This window comes from Cynocephalus volans, chromosome 6 (genome assembly GCF_027409185.1).
Source record: "Cynocephalus volans isolate mCynVol1 chromosome 6, mCynVol1.pri, whole genome shotgun sequence".
NCBI classification, from domain to species: domain Eukaryota; kingdom Metazoa; phylum Chordata; class Mammalia; order Dermoptera; family Cynocephalidae; genus Cynocephalus; species Cynocephalus volans.
In genome coordinates this window covers 75,094,570-75,116,372 of record NC_084465.1, presented here as the reverse complement: position 1 = coordinate 75,116,372, position 21,803 = coordinate 75,094,570, and the positions used below count along the sequence as shown (strand labels likewise).

General features: G+C 34.1%; 1 protein-coding gene across 1 annotated transcript in view; it reads left to right on the top strand.

Moving 5' to 3' along the window:
• Nucleotides 1–7,631, top strand: part of THSD7A (thrombospondin type 1 domain containing 7A) — a 411,752-nt gene extending 404,121 nt beyond the window's left edge. The window contains exons 24-28 of the mRNA XM_063100778.1: nucleotides 659–754; nucleotides 3,481–3,563; nucleotides 3,906–4,116; nucleotides 6,733–6,820; nucleotides 7,547–7,631. Of these exons, the coding sequence (XP_062956848.1) occupies nucleotides 659–754; nucleotides 3,481–3,563; nucleotides 3,906–4,116; nucleotides 6,733–6,820; nucleotides 7,547–7,631 (563 nt within the window). The remainder of the gene's footprint in view (nucleotides 1–658; nucleotides 755–3,480; nucleotides 3,564–3,905; nucleotides 4,117–6,732; nucleotides 6,821–7,546) is intronic.
• The last annotated feature ends 14,172 nt before the right edge of the window (nucleotides 7,632–21,803 follow it).

Below are 21,803 nucleotides of genomic sequence, written 5' to 3'. Positions count from 1 at the left end.
AAAAGTTTCATATGTAACATTGACTATTAAGTTTCAGAATGACACATAGAATATGATACATTTAAAAAGTTCTATATATTATTTACATATCCATAGTATTTGTATATATACATATACAGGTACATAGGAAAAGAATTAAAAGCATGGCAAAGAAAGTCATACATCTACATCAGACTTGTATGTATTGCTGGACAGATAGGGAGGGAGATCAGATCTGGAAGGAATATAGTGAAATACTGTTTATCTTATATGTTTTCTTCATCAACAAGCAAATAAAAATGAAAACAAATATCGATAAATGGTAGTGTTTGTTAAAATTGCATGATGGATAATTTAATATATTGTTTTAGTTATTCTCCATACCTGTATGTATGTTTGATATTTCATTATGCTCTTTAAAAAGCATAAAATTCAATAAAAAACACAGGTTCCCACCAGAAAATATGACAGCAGACATGGAAAATTAACTTAGGTATATACCTGCAATTTTATAACATTTGCATCACAACTTTGGGACAATAAATTGACATTTGAATCATCAGCGATAGACTTCTTAACAGTTTTCAATTGTTCATAAATATTTTATTAATACTCTAGCCCCATTATTGTCCTTCTGGGCAACAGAGTGCCTCTGTTAACGTTTGTTGTGCTTCTGCAGGTGGGCAGTGTTATGAGTATAAGTGGATGGCCAGTGCTTGGAAGGGCTCTTCCCGAACAGTCTGGTGTCAAAGGTCAGATGGTGTGAATGTAACAGGTAAATCTCCAATTTCTCTTTGTTGTTTGAAAGTCTTGCTGTAACACATATGTAAGTTGGTTAAAGAATATAATGAAAGAAACAAAGATGCTCTTTCAGTATTCAGCACTTGGTTCAAGACACCTGAGCTTCATTCATTTCTGGTATTCAATCATAAATTATTTTATTTTGTAATGTTTCAAGTTTTTCCTCAGATAGCCCTTTTAGAAACTGCTGCTAGAACTTATTTAATTAAAATGATGTCTAACTCTAAAAAATTATTATTATAAGTAAATAATTTACAGATTGTTTTTCCTAGAAATTATATGTATTAATAACGCATTCGTTTAAAAAACATCAATGTTTATTGACTGTTTCTGCATCTATACCATGAAGGTAATACAAATACAGACCAAAAATATCACCAAGGGAGTATGATTATACAAATCAGATATCTTGCTTGAATTCAGAAATCTATGATTTAGAGTTTTTTATTAGTTAATAGGAAAGACTCATTGGTAAATCTCAAGCCCACAGCATATGAAGCACCTCACTTACTGTGCCCCAACTCCCAAATCATCATGCATCTGAAGAAGAAATCCACAGGAAGAAATTGTTTTGATTATACTTTGACCCAAATATACTTCCAAAGAACTACTGTGATCTGCAGTTACTAAAAGATTCTTTATCTGAGTCCTATAAATGTGAGGGAGCCTAAGGATCCTTGAAGGGAAAGAAATTGGCTCCAGATATATAGCGAACACCCTGCAAGTTTCCTAAAAAGAATGAAAATCAGAACCAGAGCCTCAACCTCAGGACCCCCAAATCTAATGCTATTCTTAAACAGATTTTCATAGATCTAATATACAGAAATCTCCATAGCACAATGGCTGCAGGAGTATTGACGGTTAGCTCCCATGCTGACGTCTGCTGTTGTTTTGATCTTCCGGTGGGACGAAAAAGTAATGTGCATTTGGATGCCTCTGAGTAATGTCCATTTATAAATTTAACTTTAATATACATAGTACTCTAACAAGAGCAGGGATCAATATGCTTTTTGAAAAGTATCCGTTTTAATATTGAATTTTAACTTACCTGGATTTATTGAAACCTAATTACTTATTTCCTCCCTATGAAGGCTGGAACAGGATGTCAAATTGTATTTTTGTGAAGATATGATTTTAAACAAGAGAAAGCAGAAATCCTTGATAATAGCATCCCCCAGTGGACATATATATATACAAAGACTCCTACGAGGAAATCCTTTGCTCTCTCACAGTATTATTTTTGGGGAGATAAACCTACCTAACCAACCCACTCTAAGAGATATGAGGTAAAAAGAGCCCTTGACAGAGAGGCCTAAGTTTTCTGAACCAGAAGGTATTATAGAGGTTATCCATTCAACTCAGACATTGGAAACGAATGTCCACATTCTTCTTTAAACTATTCAGAGGGAATTTAACAGCTTCCCCAAAGAGTCCTATAAGTTTGCATTTTTTTTTTCCAAATGTGGATGCAAATAATATTTGTCTGCCTTTTATTCTACATGTTAAAAGCTCTTTTCTCACTGCAATTGGTGCTATTTCCCAATGCAAAGGTAAGTCAAACTTTAAGAGACTTACCTATAGAAATTGTTTTTAAATTTCTTTTCAATATGGTAAAATGTCCAATGTATTTATTTCTTTCTAATATCGTTTGGTACCAAAAAGCCAACGTGTAAATGATTTGTGGTAAATTCTGTATGTGTTCTTCTTTCATCTTTTAGGAGAGGTGAGATTCTTTATGAGAAATAAAAACACATGTAAAGTATATTACCTACCTTGATCAATTGCTTTAATTTATGAATTGTCCTTATAAGAAACTCAAGATACTGCTTTCTTTCTTCTTCATGTGTTTAATGATAATAACTTCAAAATACATGTCTTAACTGCAGTTGCCTTGCAATAAAACAAAGAATTAATAGGCACCATAGATTAAATTCTAGAAGATCATCAGTACCATAAACAAAGACAAAACTTGGCTTTGCAAAAATCACTAGTCTGAAAATATGAGTTTCTTTCACATCACCAATATTGTTTCTTTATGACATCCATTCCCACCTTAAAACTTCATTTACAACAACTTAGGCATAGTTGATACTATACCCAAAAACAAAGAGGGATAAATAGCTATAAAATCAAGTTGAAACAATAGTGCAAACAACTTAGTAGCTACATTTTTCTTCCCTATACCCCCCAAATTATCCTGAATTAGCATGAATAGTGATTTTCTCAAAAAGAAATATGCGTTATAAAAAAATACATTTCTGTGGTAGTCACATAAATTAAAGAGTTCTCTCAAGGGACATGAAAACTATTGTTTTGAATAGCCAAGAAAGAATTTTAACCCTAAATGAAAATTAAATCTACTTTTCAATTGCTGGACTTGGCTTCAGGAACTACTGCCAGAAATAGGTTGTATGCATTTAGTATTTTTTAAATAGCAGCTATAAAATCACTCTTTTGACAAACGCTTATCGAACACCTACTAAGTACCAGGCACAGTGCTATCTTCCCTCAGTAAGAAAAGCCTCAAGTTGCTAAATAAGTTGGTCAAGGTTAATCAAATATTTCACAGTCAACCACCAACAAAAAAAACCTGTGGGATTCTCAAGAGTGGTTCAGGAGTCAAAGACAAGTCTATAACAACAGTGTATTTTTATGATAGCAAGAGGTGCTATTTTCAAAATATGATTTTCTGTTCTGCAGGGGGCTGCTTGGTGGTGAGCCAACCCGATGCTGACAGGTCTTGTAACCCACCGTGTAGTCAACCCCACTCATACTGTAGCGAGGTACGTACAAAATTATTAGGGCAGGCAAACCAGCTTCATCATTTGTCACCCCACTGCCTCTTGTGCAAGCCATACCCCCCACCAAAAAGCATGTCTTGAGGCATAAAAATACTATTTTTAGCCTTCTTTTATAATATAAACAATTCCGAATGCACGTGCTTTTGCTTTTATAATACATCTGTATATAATACAAAAACTACACTCTTTTTTATGTAGTTAAGACAGAAAATACACGCAGTAAATTCTCTAAACAATCCTTGTTTAAAGCATTTTCTTCAGTTCAGGTCTGTTATGCTTTCAAAGATTAGCTTGCATGCCTAGTGTAAATCTTTTCTCCTGCAGGTGAAAACATGCCATTGTGAAGAAGGGTACACTGAAGTCATGTCTTCTAACAGTACACTTGAGCAGTGCACACTTATCCCTGTGGTGATGATACCCACCATGGAGGACAAAAGAGGAGATGTGAAAACCAGTCGGGCAGTACATCCAACGCAACCCTCCAGTAACCCAGCAGGACGGGGAAGGACCTGGTTTCTACAACCATTTGGGCCAGGTGAAGTATCTAGCCGATGTCGATGCAGAATTCTTTACTTATACATTTAGCCAAAGGTTTTTTTTAAAAAAATGAGCAAGCATTTTCATATGTATTATTTACTATTTCATCTACATGCCTTTATTCTGATATTGCCATCTATTCTTACATTTTTTATTATGATGATGAAAAAAGCACTCATGCTCAAAGTTCAGAGAAATGAAATTACTTTCTTCTGAGAAGAATTTTAGGATCAAATATTATTTATTTCAATCCCAGTCAAATTTACAATTATAATTTATTTCACATCGAACAAAGAAATCAAACAATGAAAATATGAATTAGGAAAAAAGTGTGTTGTTGTTCAGAACTGGGACAAATAAGACTATAAAGACATTCTAGAATTTTTAGTTGGACCACAAGAATGGTAATAGTTTGGACCATTAAATAAGAACATCAGTAATGCTGTCCTGTGCCAGGGGCTACTTGGTAGACAGACCAAGTTATTTCAGCCCTTAGAGTTAGCGTACTGAAATACTCAGAATCTGTACTAGTACCAGATACACAAAGCAGGGATGGAGCCTTACCTTCCGGATGGGATGATACAAACTTGGAGGCCGACCAGACCTTTTGCATATTAAACAGACAGCTCTTAAAGTATGTAGTAATGGACTTGTAGCCAATACAGGCACAAGCTCGGAGGCATGATGAAATGCTGTTCTCTGCTCTGCACACTTTCTCTCCCCAGTTGGATTTAATCACACACTCATCCCTAGAACTAACCTGGTATTTGAAAATGTGTTATAAGGGCTCTGTAGTATCTAAGATGATGCCGCTTTTTCTCACACCCTGGAGGAATTACTAGTTCATGACCAAAGGAAATTCCCAGGCAGAGCCAAGCATAACCTGCTTCATAATTCCATTAGAAATGAGAAAAGAAAGAAGGAATTTGCATAGCTAGCACATCTCTATTTTTCTAATTTCTCTTATTGGAGAATTAGTATTGAATTTTTTAAGGTATTTTAAATATTTGGGTGACTAGCTTTGAACCACATTATCCCTGCCTTGATTAGGTTTTTAGCAAAAATGCAATTTATTTTGCATAGCTGACCTGTTTGTGTAAGCATGGGAAAACTCTTCTCTCAGTAGTAAAGACAGTGGACCAGCAAATGGCCATTAGCAATCTTGACCTTGACCAAGAATTCAGACAGATCTCCCCACATCAAAACAAGTTTTTAAAGGAGAATAATGCTATTGTCATTATTTTTAACATACAGTTTTCCCAGGACCGGCCCCATGGCTCACTCGGAGAGTGCGGCGCTGGGAGCGCTGAGGCCGCGGGTTGGGATCCTTTATAGGGATGGCCGGTGCGCTCACTGGCTGAGCGTGGTGCAGACCACACTGTGCACAGGGTTATGATCCCCCTACTGGTCAAAAAAATATATATACAGTTTTCCCAAAGTGAAAATTTTGATATATTAAAAAGGTACATGCTCTGAAAAATAACACTTAGGTATTCTTTGTTTTTGAAAAACCCAAGGAATATTTGCTGAAGAACTCTCAGGGCAGAGAAACCCAATAGTGGAACAACTCTTTTGATTCTAAACTGAGCTTAATTTTTTTAAAGAAATTTAGGATTAAAAAGAAAGGATATTTACATATTAACTGAGTTATTTCCAGCAAATGAACCCCTAAATTGATCCAGCTCCAGGCAAAAAAAAAATTCAACAGTACTGATTCACTTTTGATGCCTTTCAAGTATTAAATAAACCAGAGTCTTTGTGGGTTCATTTTTGCCCAATCTGTAATTTTAACACTAATATCATATATTTAATTGTATGTATGCAACAGAAAATATATGTTGATGTGAGGATCAAATTAAGTTAGGCAATGTCATTAATAGCATCTTGTGCTTGAAGATTATTCAGAACATAAAACTGAGAAGTTCAAAGAGAATGAGACCAGGAAACCAAAGTAGAAAATTTCCTGTCATGTCTGATTCCATATAATAGAAAATGCAGGGGAAAAAAAAGTCATTTAGGAGATCCTTTCACACATTAATCAAACTGGTTATTTTTGCAGATGATATTGTCAAACCAATGTTAAAGCACACACTTAAGTGTAGACTAGATAAAAGATTATTAATTCCAAAAAATGTTAAGTATATCCACCTTCATTTCATCTGGAACAAATATATTAAAATGACTAAGTCTGTATTTAGATGCCTGTCTGAATCAACTCTAAGTTGTGGGACAATCTTTAAAACTGCATTATTTTTCATCTTATAATTGCCATTCTCAAAATAGATTGAAAATTGGAAGAAAGTTTATATAGCATTACACACATTGAATTTGAAGTAAAATTCAGATAAGAAGCAGCAGAAATTTAGACATCTGAACTTGAAATCTGAACTCAAACATTACTACTTTTCAGTTCAATTTTCATTGATAATTTATCTATAATGAAGCAGCGTCTACCTTATAATAGCAGCTTCCCAGTAATCATTAACTGTGCTGAAGCAATAATTCATTTGGAGTTTTGAATTGGTCATAGGTAACTGGTCATAGTTCATAGTTAAAGACTGTCACATATATACTAGACTAATCTGAATTAATAATTAATATTGACTCTTCTTAGATGGGAGACTGAAGACCTGGGTTTATGGTGTAGCAGCTGGGGCATTTGTGTTACTCATCTTTATTGTCTCCATGATTTATCTTGCTTGGTGAGTGTTTAAATATTTCAAAATCTAAGGAGATACATAATGTCTCTCTTTCAGAGAAAACCATAACAAAGGAACAGAAAACTAATATCTCAAATAAGTACTCTGCATTTATTTAGTGTTCACATAAGGTTTTAAATAAACATGGTTTTAGTCTTAGATGGCCTAAAAACTACCAAATCTGAGTCATTTAGTTTCTAAAGATGAGCCAGGACTGTTCGAGGTCATCTTCTCAAGTATGTTCTTTTGCAAGTGTGCAAAAGAATGTTGCTTCGTACAGACTATGGTGAACTATAGATTTTTATATTGAATTACTACTGGAGGAAGATAATGGATTATGATAACACCTAATTTTATTCAGCTATCTTTTAAAATATGTATTATTTGTAAATCATGGATTATTTGTAAAGATTTCTGGCTAAATAGAAATAATTATACTATAACATTACTTCTCTTATTAGTACTAAAGAAATTCCACTTGGGTAATTCATCTTTTATAGGATAGTAAAATACTTGAAGTTTATTTAAAGTTTATTGAAAGCATAAAACTATGAAATTCAAAGACACCAGAAAATCAAATTCTAAGGTTGAATTTAGGCAATGTAGGCAATTAAGCAGTTTAGGTCTATCAATTTGTTTTACCTTTTTTAAAAATATTTAAAACAATAACATTTACAATTGAAGACTGATTTTCTTTCCCCTAATTTTAATGATTTTTTTTTTTTACAGTAAAAAGCCAAAGAAACCCCAAAGAAGGCAAAACAACCGACTGAAACCTTTAACCTTAGCCTATGATGGAGATGCAGACATGTAACATATAACGATTCCTCGCAATTACCAGTTTCGGCTTTCTAACTTTGTAATCAATATCCAGAGGCCACAACACAAGTATCCAGACTGTGTGGATTAAAATTCATTTTAACTTTTTAAAAGAGCATCATAAAGATAAAAGTGAAAATCATACTGCCACTGGGGATATTCAAGACTGTACCACTTACATATAGACCATTAACCCTGAGAATTTAGGAAATTTAGTTGAACACATGCTGCATTCTGAGAGGTTTATGTCATCTTTTCTGAAATCTACCAACTGAAAAACCACTTTCATCTCTAGAAAATAGTGGTGGAATTGGCCAGTTAGGATGCCTGTTGCAAGACTGTCTGCAGTGTTAAACCCATAAAGCTTTCAAGCATGAAGAGTTTATACCAAGATCTCCACAATACTATAGTCAAGCATAACAACACATATACTCAATTGAATGATACACATGATTATGTCAGATTATGTACTTGTTAATAAACAATTTTAACAGTGAATAAGAGATAAACTCTAAGCTGAGCAGAAAATCCATTGGATAAATTCAGTATTTTGAAGGTTGATGGTAGCTTTTATTGACCTGCATTTCAGAGACAAAGACCCTTTTATAAGACTTCATTCTTGTCTCTCTCCAAAGTATGAATGCTGGACATGTACTAGTATCTTAGAAGAAAGAGTCCTGAAGTTCAGTATTTTATAGTGGTTATTGTCTGGAAAACTAATTTGCTTGTGTTAATACAGTACATTTCTACTTTCCCTAATTTTCAAACTGGTTGCCTGTATCTTTTTTGCTATATGGAAGGCACATTTTTGCACTATATTAGTGCAGCATGATAGGCACTTAACCAATATTGCCATAGAAACTGCCTCTTTTCGTATGGGACGAAGACATCTGTGCTGAGAGTGTCATGGAGACATTTGCAAGTTCTTGTATCCTGAAGAGAGTAAAGTTCAGTTTGGATGGTGACAGGATGGAATCAGCTGTTACACCTGCTGTACATACTCTTCCTTATCACTGTAGCCATTGTGAAATCGACAACATGGTGGTAATTTAAGTGTCCAAGTCCCTAACCCATTAACCCGCCAAAGGTGGATCCCTCTAGTTGGTTTGTAATTGTTCTTTGAAGGCTGTTTATGACTAGATTTTTATATTTGTTATCTTTGTTAAAAAAAGAAAAGAAAAGAAAAAAAGGAACTGGTTGTCTTTTTAATTTCGAGCAGATGGAGAAAATAATGTATCAATGATTTTTGTAACTAAAAGAAATCAAAATTTTGTGTTGATTTTTCTTTCTCCTTGATTTGTTTTCCCAGTTTCAAATCGGATGTTTGTCTTGCAGGCAGCATTTCAAAATCCATAGTCTTGTCTTTCTCACTGCTAAAATTAGAAGCAGTCTTTTTAAGTTATTATTTCAAAAACTAAAATTTTGAAAAGAGAAGAATAAATATCTTATCGAGGGCTTTATTAAATATCTAGAACAAGAGTGGCAAGCTTTTTCTGTAAAGGACCAGATATTAAATATTTTTAGCCAGCCCCATGTTGCAATTTCTCAACTCAGCCTTTATGCTACTACAGCTATAGATATATGCAAAAGGTAAAAGAACAAACATGGCTGTTTTCCAATAAAACTTTCTTTGGAGAAACAGCCAGCAGGCCATACTTGCAGGTTCTAGTTTGCTGACCCCTGGTCTAGAATTTTTTTAACGCTAACTCTCTTATGTCCTCTTTAGTTTTTATTCATTTATCCTCTGACTGTGGTCACTGTTTAATTTCAAAGGTGAAAATTTGCAAGCCATTAAACTTACCATTGTATTGGGAGAAGCTATATTTTTCAGAGATGTAGCCTTGGGAATGACACAGTGGAACAATATCTAAATTACCAGACTTTTTTCATATGAAAAGAAAATTCAAAAGGTGCCATTGAAAAGCAATATCATTTTTAAAGCCACGTTTATTGTGACAACCTTTGAGAAAGGGGAGGGCCTTAGGTTTTCAGGTCTTTTAAAAATAGCATAACAAGTTATTTTATTTTAAGCATAGCTGTGTTGCTGAAAAGCGGTTTGGATTATAAGGTATTTTACCTTCATACTGCAGTTTGAACTCCCCCTACTGTTCATTAGTGAATTTGCAAAGATTAAGGATGTCATAGTCCCCAAAGTGAAAAGATTTTTTTATGTATTTCAATGAGAACTAAATGCAGTAAACTCTAATTCCTTATTCAGTATTCACTATATTAGGCAAAGTAAATCATTTCAAAGAGAACAGGTAGTCAGCACGATGAGAATTTTACTTTAAAACAAGGATTTAAATAAGGAAAACCATAAAAACAAAATCCATTTCATCTGTTTTACTGAAGAGAAAGACAAAAATAATATTGTTACTCTAAAACTGTGATTGTCAATGTATATACTCAGGGGTCTTCCAGATAATCCTCAAGTTGATCTCACCGAATGAAGTAAATTCCATTTGTCTAAAATGGTTGAGAAAGAATCTATTGCAGTTACTTGAAAATTTCAGCTAACAGTCTTATGGAATGTGTGCAACCCCTAAAAATTTTGAAATGGAGAACAGAATAAAATATTATTCTACTAAAGCTGTACTTAAGATATTGTAAAATGTCATTAATTCAGAAGACAAATTAGTATCATCCTACCTATATAGTAAGAATTAAACTATAATCAAAAATTATAAAATCTTATAAGAATACAAGATGTTTTTATTCATAAATTGATTACATTTTACACCATATATATATAGACAAGACTAGGTTGAATGTGACCAAACACAAGAGAACGTATTGGAAGTCGATTGTTAGGATAAATCAATACTGGATAGCCTCTTGTTAGAAAGGTGGAAAGAAGGGAATGCTATCTGGCTATTTTGGACAAATGGGAAGTTACTGTATTTATGTTTCTAACCTGAAAAAGGCCTTATTTTTGTTCCTAACATGAGTCAATAATGAATTAAATACTGTACTGGAATTTCATTAGAACCTTATTCCTCCTGTTCGTTTTTAGAATTCAGGAGGCAAATAGTAGTAGGAACTTATCTGTCTCTTGACACTTTTGCCTTACCAAAATGGTCTGTGAGCTCAAAAAGATGTAGAACTACTGTTCTATAAGTATGAAGTTCTGCTTGGTTTAAAAGAAAAAAAAAAAGAAAGACAAGAAAAATATTGACACAGTGTTATATGATTTTGTTGGACTGTTTCGGTGGAAACCACATAGAAGGGGCATAATTGGTCTCTCTTGAAAGGAGCTGACTTGCTTATTCATCAATGCCGATTCAATATTTGACCATAATCCTTATTTCAAAGTCTTTTTGAGGACACTACAGTGTAGTATAAGCTAATTGAAAAGGGGTGCATAAAAGCATGTTTTTAATTATTTAAAACAAAGCACAAATTACTTATAGCAAGATAAATATTTATTGAATTATCACAAGTAAGACACTGCTACGCACTGTACAAAAAATTAATAATGGCTTTTGTATATTTAGGTTCCTAAGACATTCAAAAGGACAAAATGCTTAACAAGTGAAGATAGCACTTAAACGCAGTGCCCTTTATTCTAGATTTATTTTTAAATATGGTTAGTATTTTTCCATAAGTAATGTAAGTGTCTTAGGCCATGCTTGTAGGAGTTTGCTTTTTCCCTATTCCTCCCTGACGTGGCTGGCCATGGTCACTGTGGCTTAATCAGAACTGTGTTACGTTCCTGGACATTTCAAGATAAAGTTACTTCTTACTTCTTATAGGAAGCAAGTAGCATCTCTCACATTTGTTGACTTCCTCCAACTCCCTGTATCCTTGGTCCTTTATGATGATTTTCTCTGCCTGGTCTCTCTCTCTACCCTGCTCTCTTATCAACAGCTAATCTTGTCTACTTCCCTTACAGCCACCTCGCACTACCCATGCCCAAATTTTTAATAAGAAAAGGAGGACAATACCTATATCTCCTTCATATTGGAATTAAAGTGTCACTTAGAGTGTGAACAGAAATTCACAGTAATTTAAGCAGAATGCACTGGTCAAAGAAATGAATAAAAGGGAAAGAAAAGATGTAGAAGGCATGTAAAAAAAAAAAAAAAAAGACCTTTTCTGCAAAAATACCTATTTGTGCACCTGCTTTAGTCTTGCCCGGTATCCTCCTAGTCCTCTTCCTTCCCTCCTGTTTCTTTGTTTACTTCCCACCTTTCAAAGCCATGAGGAAGGCCTATATCTTCAATACTGTATAGAACGAGAGTCCATTCTTAGGCTAACGTGGTGTCTGAATAGATTTGCAACAACCATGCTTCCCAGATGATCTGGGCTCTCATTATTTATAAAAGTATTACCAAACTTAAATGTGTTTCTTGTTCTATTTCCCCTCTAAGATCAAGGCTGTTGAAAGGACAGCAGTCCAGAAACAAATCTGTGAGGCCTCTTGTCAGGGTGTGATCGATCTTTCCTGTGTCTAATTTAGATGTGAGAACCACACCATCTGCCTGTTCAGGTAATAACCATCTCACCTGGTCCTACCCTCAGATGGCCAGGATTTCAGGTATCTGAATCTAGAGTGTGAGCCTAGCAAACGGTTATTCTTCTATAAAAAGGATGTTTTGCAGTGTGATGTGATAATTCTGTATCTAAAAGAGACACTGAAAATGGTTATGTCTACATTATTAAATAAACAAAACAAATGCTAAATGAATAGAGTTAATTTTAGTTTTATTTTTCCATGTTTCTACCCAGCCGCATATTAAAACAGGCAGTATATGAAGAGTTTTAGTTTGTAAGAGTCATGTTTTCAGTGGTCAAAAATCTCTATTGTACTTAGAATATAATTGGGTGTCAGTTTTACGTTGTGTTTTGTAGGGTTTTTTTTTAAAGTAATAGTTTCTAGATTACTTACATTTTAATCCTCAATGAACTTTTCCTAACTATTTTTCAGGAATCTATTTGTGTTTATTTTCAGAAAGTAAACATGTAGATTCCCCCTCTGGTATTCCTTCTCGCCCATTTCTATTACAGAGATTTGAGGAGATCAGTATCTGTCATTGTAAAATATAACTTTATTGAATTTGCAATCTGTCTTTCTATAAATTATAATTCCCTAAATGTATTTTTTGTTAATTTAACTATCTGAATATTTATTTTGTTTGAATAAGAAGGCAGCTGTCTAACAATTTTTTGTTAATATTACTTTGTAAATTGTGTAATGTAATTTATTTTAAATTATGTACATTTCTTTTTTATCGCACAAAATGTCTATGTACAATTAACTACAGATTTGCAAATAATGTCACTAAGCTTTATTCAGTTAATACAGATGGCATGTGAAGATGTAATATGCTTTTTTTACATTTTCATATGGGTTATTTGTAAATAACTATTGCTGACAAACATAAACAATGAAATCATTTTCATTCTAATTATGTGTATCTGTGTTTTCATTTGCATCATTTAAATGTGGCTTAAATTTTTTTTCAGTCAATACCCAAATCATTTTGCTACTGTCTCACCCTTTCCTGGGTCTTTTTTAACAACTCCAATTTAGAAAGATAAAGAAATGCAAACTTTTACTTTAAAACTCAACTGAGGCCACCAAATTAATCATCATAGACAGAGAGCCTCTTGGTTCAGTCAAAAAGGGCACCAGCAGAGGGTGGCAAAACACTCTAGAAAGAGTAGAGCTCTCCCTGCTCCATCAGTCATAAGGCAAGCCTCTCTCTGTCTCTTCTCTCTAGATCCACCCATAAAAGACCAAACCTAAAAATCAAGACCGGAGCTCACATATTAACAAATTCAGGAAGGGATGCACAAATTAGATAAACTACTGCCAGGATAGGGGGTGTTTTTGTTGTTGCTGTTGTTGCTGCAGTTAAAACATTTTCTGAAATAGCTGTTTGCTAGGACCAACCTAAGCACAGCAAAGAACCCTTTAAGTTCCTAATATATGAACCACTCAAAACATGCAGCAAGCGACCAATGTTTGATTTACAGACTCCTTATTTTTTGTATTGTTCATTACAATTGAATCTAGATTGAAAAAAAAAAAAATTTAACATGTCACCCAGATATTTCTTTCTTTGTATCTGGACATTTATTGTCAAATTGTTAACTGCATATTTTATTTTGCAACTCTAGTTTATGTTCTGCAAACACAAATATGAACATTACTGGTCTACATTCTGTATTTGCTTCTTCTGTGTCTCTAGTAATTTCTTTCATTAAACTCAATAGATATTCCAAACAACAGCCAACACACACTTCAATTTACATCTCTCGTCAGTGTCAATTACTCTGAAAAGATATTACATACATACAAAAATGCATTCATGCAGTCAGGCTTTCTGATATTGCAGTATTTTTCTTCTTTTTTTCGGGTGACTTCCCTCCCCTTTCCACTTTCTTCTGTAGCATCTTCCTGCCCCAGTAACTCAAATTAACAATCTGATAAGTATCCTGTCATATCTTTCTCCTTGATCATGTGATCTTATAAACCTGATTGTGGTGGGGAGCAAGGAGAGAGAGAGAAAAATAAATGGGTTGAATTTCTCAGCACCACTCTCTGAGCTAACCATCCAGCCCCCATCCAGTTAAATTCGGTAGATGCAATTAGGAAGCAGATTTATTTTCTCCTCTCCTATTGCTGTTTTCAAACACTGTAAAATGCCCTCCCCTTGGCAAACCCTAAGGCAATCCCACAGCTTTCAGTCACTATTTGGGTTGTGGAAAAGTCCCAGTCCAGGTTAAACAAAACATCAGTCCCTCTCACTGTTTTCATTTCCTTGACTACTCACAAATTTGAGCAACTTTTTATTTTTTTACACATGTGTTGGCTATTTGGATTCAGTCTTCTATGACATATAATTTTTAAATGGCAATTCTGGTGATGCCAATGTGGTTGCTAATTTTAGGCAATCAACTAAATCTAAATTTTTCGGTAAAGAAGAAAGAACTTTCTGGATTCTATTTCCCCACAACTTTTTTTTTTTCCTAGGCAACGATGCTTTTACCATTCCCCCCTGCCACCTAACTGTCCCCTGCCAAGTGAATATTATGTCTCTATCCTAGCTACCTTCTCTTCATGTTCATCCCCATCTCATGCTCATCCTTGAGCACAGTGTTACATGGAAGTAATAAAGCTGGCTCCCAATCTTCTGATAAAACTACACACTTTCCTCAGAGCTTTGCTCTTATTATTATGTCTACCTAGAATATTCTTCCACCTGATAGAGGTATGGCTGCTGTCTCACTTCATGCAGGTCTCTGCTCAAATGCCAACCCCTCCGAGAAGACTTCCTTGACCACTCCTGCCATTGTCTATTCTCCCGCCCTTCTTTAGTTTTCTTTACAGCATCTGATATTATATATCTTCTTTGTTTTTGATTGTTTTTTTCCTCCCTCTCACACATAGGATAGGTCAGGTGTTTATCTGTTTTGTTCCTTGTCTGGAATAGTGTCCAACACACAGTAAGAATAATGAATTCTTGCTGAATGAATAATCAAACAAAAGAATTAGTGAACTGCAAGGTTTACGGGTAAGGAATGGTTACAATTAAGCAGCAGATCAATAACAAAGAGGCCATTAAGATTAAGAGATCAACTAAGTCATTCAACTTAAAATTGTCAGTTATCCACTATGGTGAATACATTTTATATTCATTTCACTTGTCAGAAGTATGTTAACCTAAACACCTCAGAAGGCACAATGTCATGACATGAACAGAACAGTAACAGAGCAGTTGAAAAAATAAAAATAGTGACTGAGACTAGCATACAGAGAAGCAACAGCTGAGAATATTCCAGTAAGATGTGGGGCTATGGGATTTGAAAAATTATCCTGAAAACACTTTCTGTGAAAGAGAGACTATTTTTCTCTCAATTTTAATTTAATTGCATGGGAAATTTCAGGGGGAATAAACGAGGGAGTTCAGAATACTGGAAAATGAGTAAAAGGGCAATTTCAAATTTCTAAAAAGCCTTTTGTTCCAGGGTATAAAAGCTGTCTGATTTACTATTCAGTCTTAAACTAAATTAATTTATTTTATGACATCAGTAATAATCAAATTATATATTATTTGTTTCTAAGCAGAAATATAACAGGGAAAAAAACAAAACAGAATTAGGTGACAATTCAAAGTGCTTCCTAAGTCCCCATAATCCACTGTGGAACAATAGAGGGGAACAACAGCAATCATGTAAGCACATTAATAGACCACTTAAAGTCCATTCCTTGTAGAAAACAATGTCTTGATTTCCTGGAGATGTAAGAAGAATTTCAAAATCAGAGTCAGCGGGAAGTCCAGAAAGTGATACGGAGAACACGAACATCTTCAGGGCAAGTGTAGGCCTGTGTCCTGGCCTTTCGTGAACACAGTAAGTACAGTGAAACCCCATCAAACCACATCCCCAGTGACCCGCCAGCTGCTATGCTGACAGCTGATATATAACTGCACCCTTTCACAATTTATCTTTATAAAAGGTTCACTCGTTTATAATACTTGTCTGCTTGGGGATTTTTTTTAGTGTTTATCACTTATTACTATTTCTTTGCCAAAAGCTTACAAGTCTTTTATTCTGATGGCACTAGCTTGCTACCTATGGGGAAAGTGGCTTATAAAATAAATCAAGAAGAAAGTATTCTGCCTGTAGAAGGAGGCATAGTGAACAGGATTTTGTTCTGATACTTGTATAAAAAAGACCCTTAAAAAATAAATATGGTATGCTCATGAATTCTAATGTCTATATGTAAGAATCCATAGGAAAGTTGAGTTAAAATTTCTCCTATAATGAAGCATAAAATGATAGACCGAAGTTGTATCTGGTAGTGCTAGTGATCATCACATAAACGCACATTGCAAAAGATTCTGGCAACATCTGTTCAGTGATAAAAACTAAAGATGACTTTAGTACAATTCGCTTCAGAATAGGCATCATTATTGGCTTTCAAAAGTCAACAATTCCTAGCCAGAAACATTTAAATATAATTATGGATTTATAATCAAGACATATGGAGCGATAAATTGGTACATTATCTTACTTAGATTACAATGCCATGTGTAGGCACAGTTCATTGGTAAGAAACTATTAAGAGCAGTTCCTACCACTGACAATGATCAGATCCTGCATATTTTACAAACTGTTAAGAAACAGAAACAAAGGCAGGATCAAAAACCTTTACTGAATGCTTCACTTTACCTTCTGGCAGGATATGGAAAAAGGACCAGAAGAATATAGAACGGAGTATAAATAGATTTCAAACTTAAGAAAAAGATTCTCATGAACACTAATAGTCAAAGAAATATTTTTAAAAATGACCCAATAGACAAGAAAAATAAAATTTGACAATTTATTTTCTTATTAAGTATATAAGAAAAACAAAAGATGTTTTTTACTAGTGGGGGACATATTAATTGATCCAAGTCAATGAAGGTCAATGTAGACACTGTTTTTTAACTAAAAATAAACAAATTTTTTGACCTAGTAATTCACATCTAAGAACTTATTCTAACTTCTAGAGATAGACATATGATAGATAGAGATAAATAATATGCTTGTGTGTGTGCATTATATGTACGTGTGTGTGCATGTGTGAATAAAGAAATACATAAATAATTAATATAAAGCATGTGCACAATAATATAGTACAAAGATATTTATTATATTATGTTTTTAGTTGTAAAAGCATGGAAGCAACATCAGTGGACAGAAATAATGGTAAGTTTAAATAAATAAAATATGGTGCATACATAACAAAAGATCCTATCTATAAGATCCTCTTATTTCTGTCTATAATATGAGGGTACTTCGAAAAGTTCATGAAAAGATTCATACTATCTTTTAATTTTATTTTTCCACAAACTTTTTGAAATACCCTCATATTTCAGAATTGGGAACAGATAAAAATTTGTAAAAAAGCACAGCACACACACATATTCAAAAATGGTTCTTAATTATGCTTTAAAAATGGTCCTCAAGACATTTATTTTAAATGTTACATATTATTGATTGGAAATGGAGAGTCAAGATTTTTGGTGCAGTAAGAAGCTTTAAAATATTTCCTCCTAATCATGTATTGTAAAGCAATGATAATTGAGGGTCCTTCTGTATAAATAAAAGGAAAAATAATCCTAAATTTTTGTCATTTGGGGAGGGCCAGCCCCCTCCACCTGGAAGCAGGCAAGAAACAGAGCAGCACACCTGGGGTCCAAGGCGGGAGGTAAGAGTCAGCCCCCTCCATCTGGAAGCAGCAAGAAATAGAGCACGCCTAGAACCCTAGGCAGGACCAGAGGGTAGCATCCTCCACCTGGAAGCAGGCAAGTAGCGTGCCAAAAACACCACTCCCATGTGGGTGGCCCACCACAGCCACTGCAATCACCACAGCTGCACAAAAGCAGCTTGATGTCACAGTAGTAGCCACAGCCATTGTGCAGGTGGCCCACCAGACACTTGACTACATTGACACAAGGAGAATCACCAGCAGAGACCAGAAAAAGAAGAGGACATCGCTCTCTTCAAAGCCCACTCCAGAGTAATAGAAGAAGCAACTGCTATACTAGGTGACCAGACATCAATGTAGAGATACTAGAAATACGAAAACTCAAGAAAATATGACACCACGAAAGAATACAGTAATTCTCAAATACCAGACCCTATAGAGCAGGAAACGCTTGTAATGACTGAAAAGACATACTGAGCAAAAATCTTAAGGAAACTCACTGAAATACAAGAAGACTCAGTTAGACAGCATAATGAAATGAGGGGAGAAAAAAAAATCCAGGATGTGAAAGAGGAAACTTACAAAGAGATTAGTACCTTAAAAAAAAATGTAGTAGAATTCATGGAACTGAAAGATACACCCAACAAAACAAAAAAGACAACCAATAGCCTAAGCAGCAGGCTAGAACAAGCAGAAGAAAGAATTTCTGATTGTGAAGACAGTCTTTTTGAAATAACCCAGGCACATGCACAAAAAAAGAAAAGAAGAAAAGAATTTTAAAAAGTGAAGAAAATCTAAGAGAGATAGCACGCAAACATTTGAGTCATGGGTGTTCCAGAACAGGAAGAGAAAGGAAAAGGCATGGAAAATCTATTCAATGAAATAATAATGGAATACTTCCCAGGTATAGTGAGAGACATGGACATTCAGATCAAGAAGGCTGAATGATCCCAAAATAGATTAAATTTAAAAAGATCCTCTCCAAGACACATTATAGTCAAACTGGCAAAGCTCAAAGACAAAGAGAGAATCTTTAAAAAAGCAAGAGAAAAGCATCGTCACCTTTAACACAGTCCCTAACAAACTAACAGCAGACTTCTCAACAAAAATTCTATAGGCCAGAAGAAAATAGGATGATATATTCAAAATACTAAAAGAAAAAAACTGCCAGACAAGAATACTAACTCAGCAAGGCTATCCTTCAGAACTGAGGGGAAAATAGTGTGTTTTCCAGAAAAACAAAAGCTGCTGGAATTCACCACCGCACAGCCAGCCCCACAAGAAATCCTCAAGGGAGTCTTTCATCAGGAATCTGAAAAACAATAATCACTACCACAAATACATAAGAAAGAACAAAATCCACTGGTAGAACAAAAATACAAACTAGAAAGAGAAAGAAACTAAATCCTACCACCACAAAAAGCCATAGTGACAATGTAATAATGTCCCTAACTTTATTTCTGATTTTAGCAATTTCATTCTTCTCTCTTTTTTCTTGGACAGCCTATATAATGGTTTGCAAATTTTGTTGAGTTTTTTAAAGGCTCAACTTTTAGTTTTGTTGATTTTCTCTATCATTTTTTAATTCCCTATTTCATATATTTCTGTTGTAGTCATTGTTATTTCCTACTTATGTTTGCTCTTGGTTTAGGTTGCTCTACTTTTTCTATTTTCTTAAGGTAGAAGTTTACATTACTGACTTGAGATTTTTCTTATTATTAATATAGGTGTTTACAAGTATAAATTTTCCTCTACTCACTGCATGAGCCTTGCATCCTATAAATTTTGATTTGTTGCACTTTGATCTTTATCTCAAAGTACTCTCTAATTTCCCTGTGATTTTTCTTTTTACCCATTTTTTATTTAGGAGAGTGTTATTTAATTTCCACACATTTGTGTATTTTCTAAATTTCCTTATGTTATTGTGGTAAGAGAACATATTTTCTATGATCTTAGTCTTTTTTTAAGAAAAAAAGGGGGGGAGAATTTTTTAAAAAACAAACAAAAACTTCACGGAAAGATTTCCATTATCTTTCAATTCTGTTTTTCCATGAAATATTGAAGTGCCCATGTGTTTATATTTTGTTTTATTGATATTTTATGCAATTTATGTTGTTAAACTTAAATATTTACTTTCTGATTTTGGTTTCTTTTCATTAAGTGGACTTGTTGATTTGCTTAGAAATTAATTTGCCTTTGAAACGTTTACTTATTTTCCTCTGCTGAAATTAATTTGATATTTGTATGCTTTTGGAAGACTTTAGAGAGCTATTTCAAATAATTGTACAGATTATAAAATGAAATATGCAAATTTTAAAAAGTTTTAAATGTCCAGTTTTTGTGAAAATGAGAAGCACTAGTTTCTATTATTTAATTTATGTATTTGTTATTTGAACAAATAAGTGTGCATCTCCTTGTTATATTAAGAAAAATAAGCAAAAAAATAAAAGAAAAAAGAAAGATAAGAAAAGTTAAAAACTTAAAATTTGTTTTCAGTTCAGCAGATAGTAGGGGAAGTCATAAAAAGAAGCACTATTTTATTGTTAGTCGATGTTTGATTGATATTTTTCATAAGTGAAGAAAATGCCAAAACCTTTTCCATGTACTGATCATGTTAGCTATTACCAAGACCTGAAAGAATGAAAGCAGTTCTCTTTCTTTGATTATTTCTTAAGCATCCTAACCACTCTGTTTTAGTCAGGACAACCCCCAAAGGATGACCACACACACGCCCAACCCACCAATTCAAGAGCATGTGGAATAAGGAAATAAGACTTCAACCCTTTACCCCTCCCAGTTACCCAAAGAGAGTCTACAAAGGAAAAGAATATCCCATCTTAGACATTAATTAGATTTATTTCATGGTTTCATGGGGTTATTTCAGAGCTTCTGCTAGGTTTTGTGTAGCTATGAAACAACTTAAAAAGCTTATGGCATGACAGACCAAAGTGAAGGGGTTGGGGGTTAGAGCACAGTGAAAAGCATAAGCTGTCTGATAAATATCTCTCCCCTGAGTGCTCAAATTTTAGAGAGGCAATATTAGGGAGAACACAAAAGAGCAGACTTGCCATCTACCAAGATGCCCTCTTACAGAAAGAACTAACAGAAAAAAGAGACTGCCTTAGAGACTGAACTTTTTTATCCAAGGAAAACTGAACAAAACTTAGGAAACTTAAAATTATTAGATCAGATTATATTTTAAACTGGATAGTGTATGAAAAGTCAATATTTTCAGGATGAGATGAGGTTCAAGTAAAATAAAAGTAATGAAAATTTAATATTTGTTAAAATTTGAAATTTGCTTAAAATTTGTTAAAATTTGTAACATCACCACACTAGAATAAAAGCTAGTCTTCTGTGATCAATTGGAGAGCTTCCTGTATGAGTATTTATATATTAAGACCTAGTTCCCTTTAGGCTTTGATTGGCAGACTTAAAATTAAACCATAGTAGTCAATTGTAAAAAGATTTCCTTTGTCAAATTTTCTCATAAAAGTGTACTTGTAAAGAACAAGGACTCTCTAACCACATTGCCTGGATCAAATTCTTAACATCTGCCACTTACAAACTGTGTGATCTTCGGGAAATTAATTTTTGTATGTCTGATTTCTTGTTTTTAAAATCTGGATAAAATTAATATCCTTTCATTGATAAAGATGACCACAAATTCTTTGTTTCTCTTCCTACATTCTGTCCCTTTGAATTGGACAGACACTGTGACTGCTTGATCAACAGAATATGGTAGAAGTGGTGCTGTGCTTACGAGACTGCTAGCTTCCACTTCCTCTTTCTGAGAACACTTGTTTGTGGAATCTAGCCACCATGCTGTAGAGGTTCATGAGAGGCTATCTAGGAAAGAACCAAGCCCCCAAACAGCCAATAGCATGCATCAATGGAACAGAGAAAATGAATGTTACCTTAAAAGTTGAGACACCCCACCTGTCATCACTTACAGAAGAGATGAGC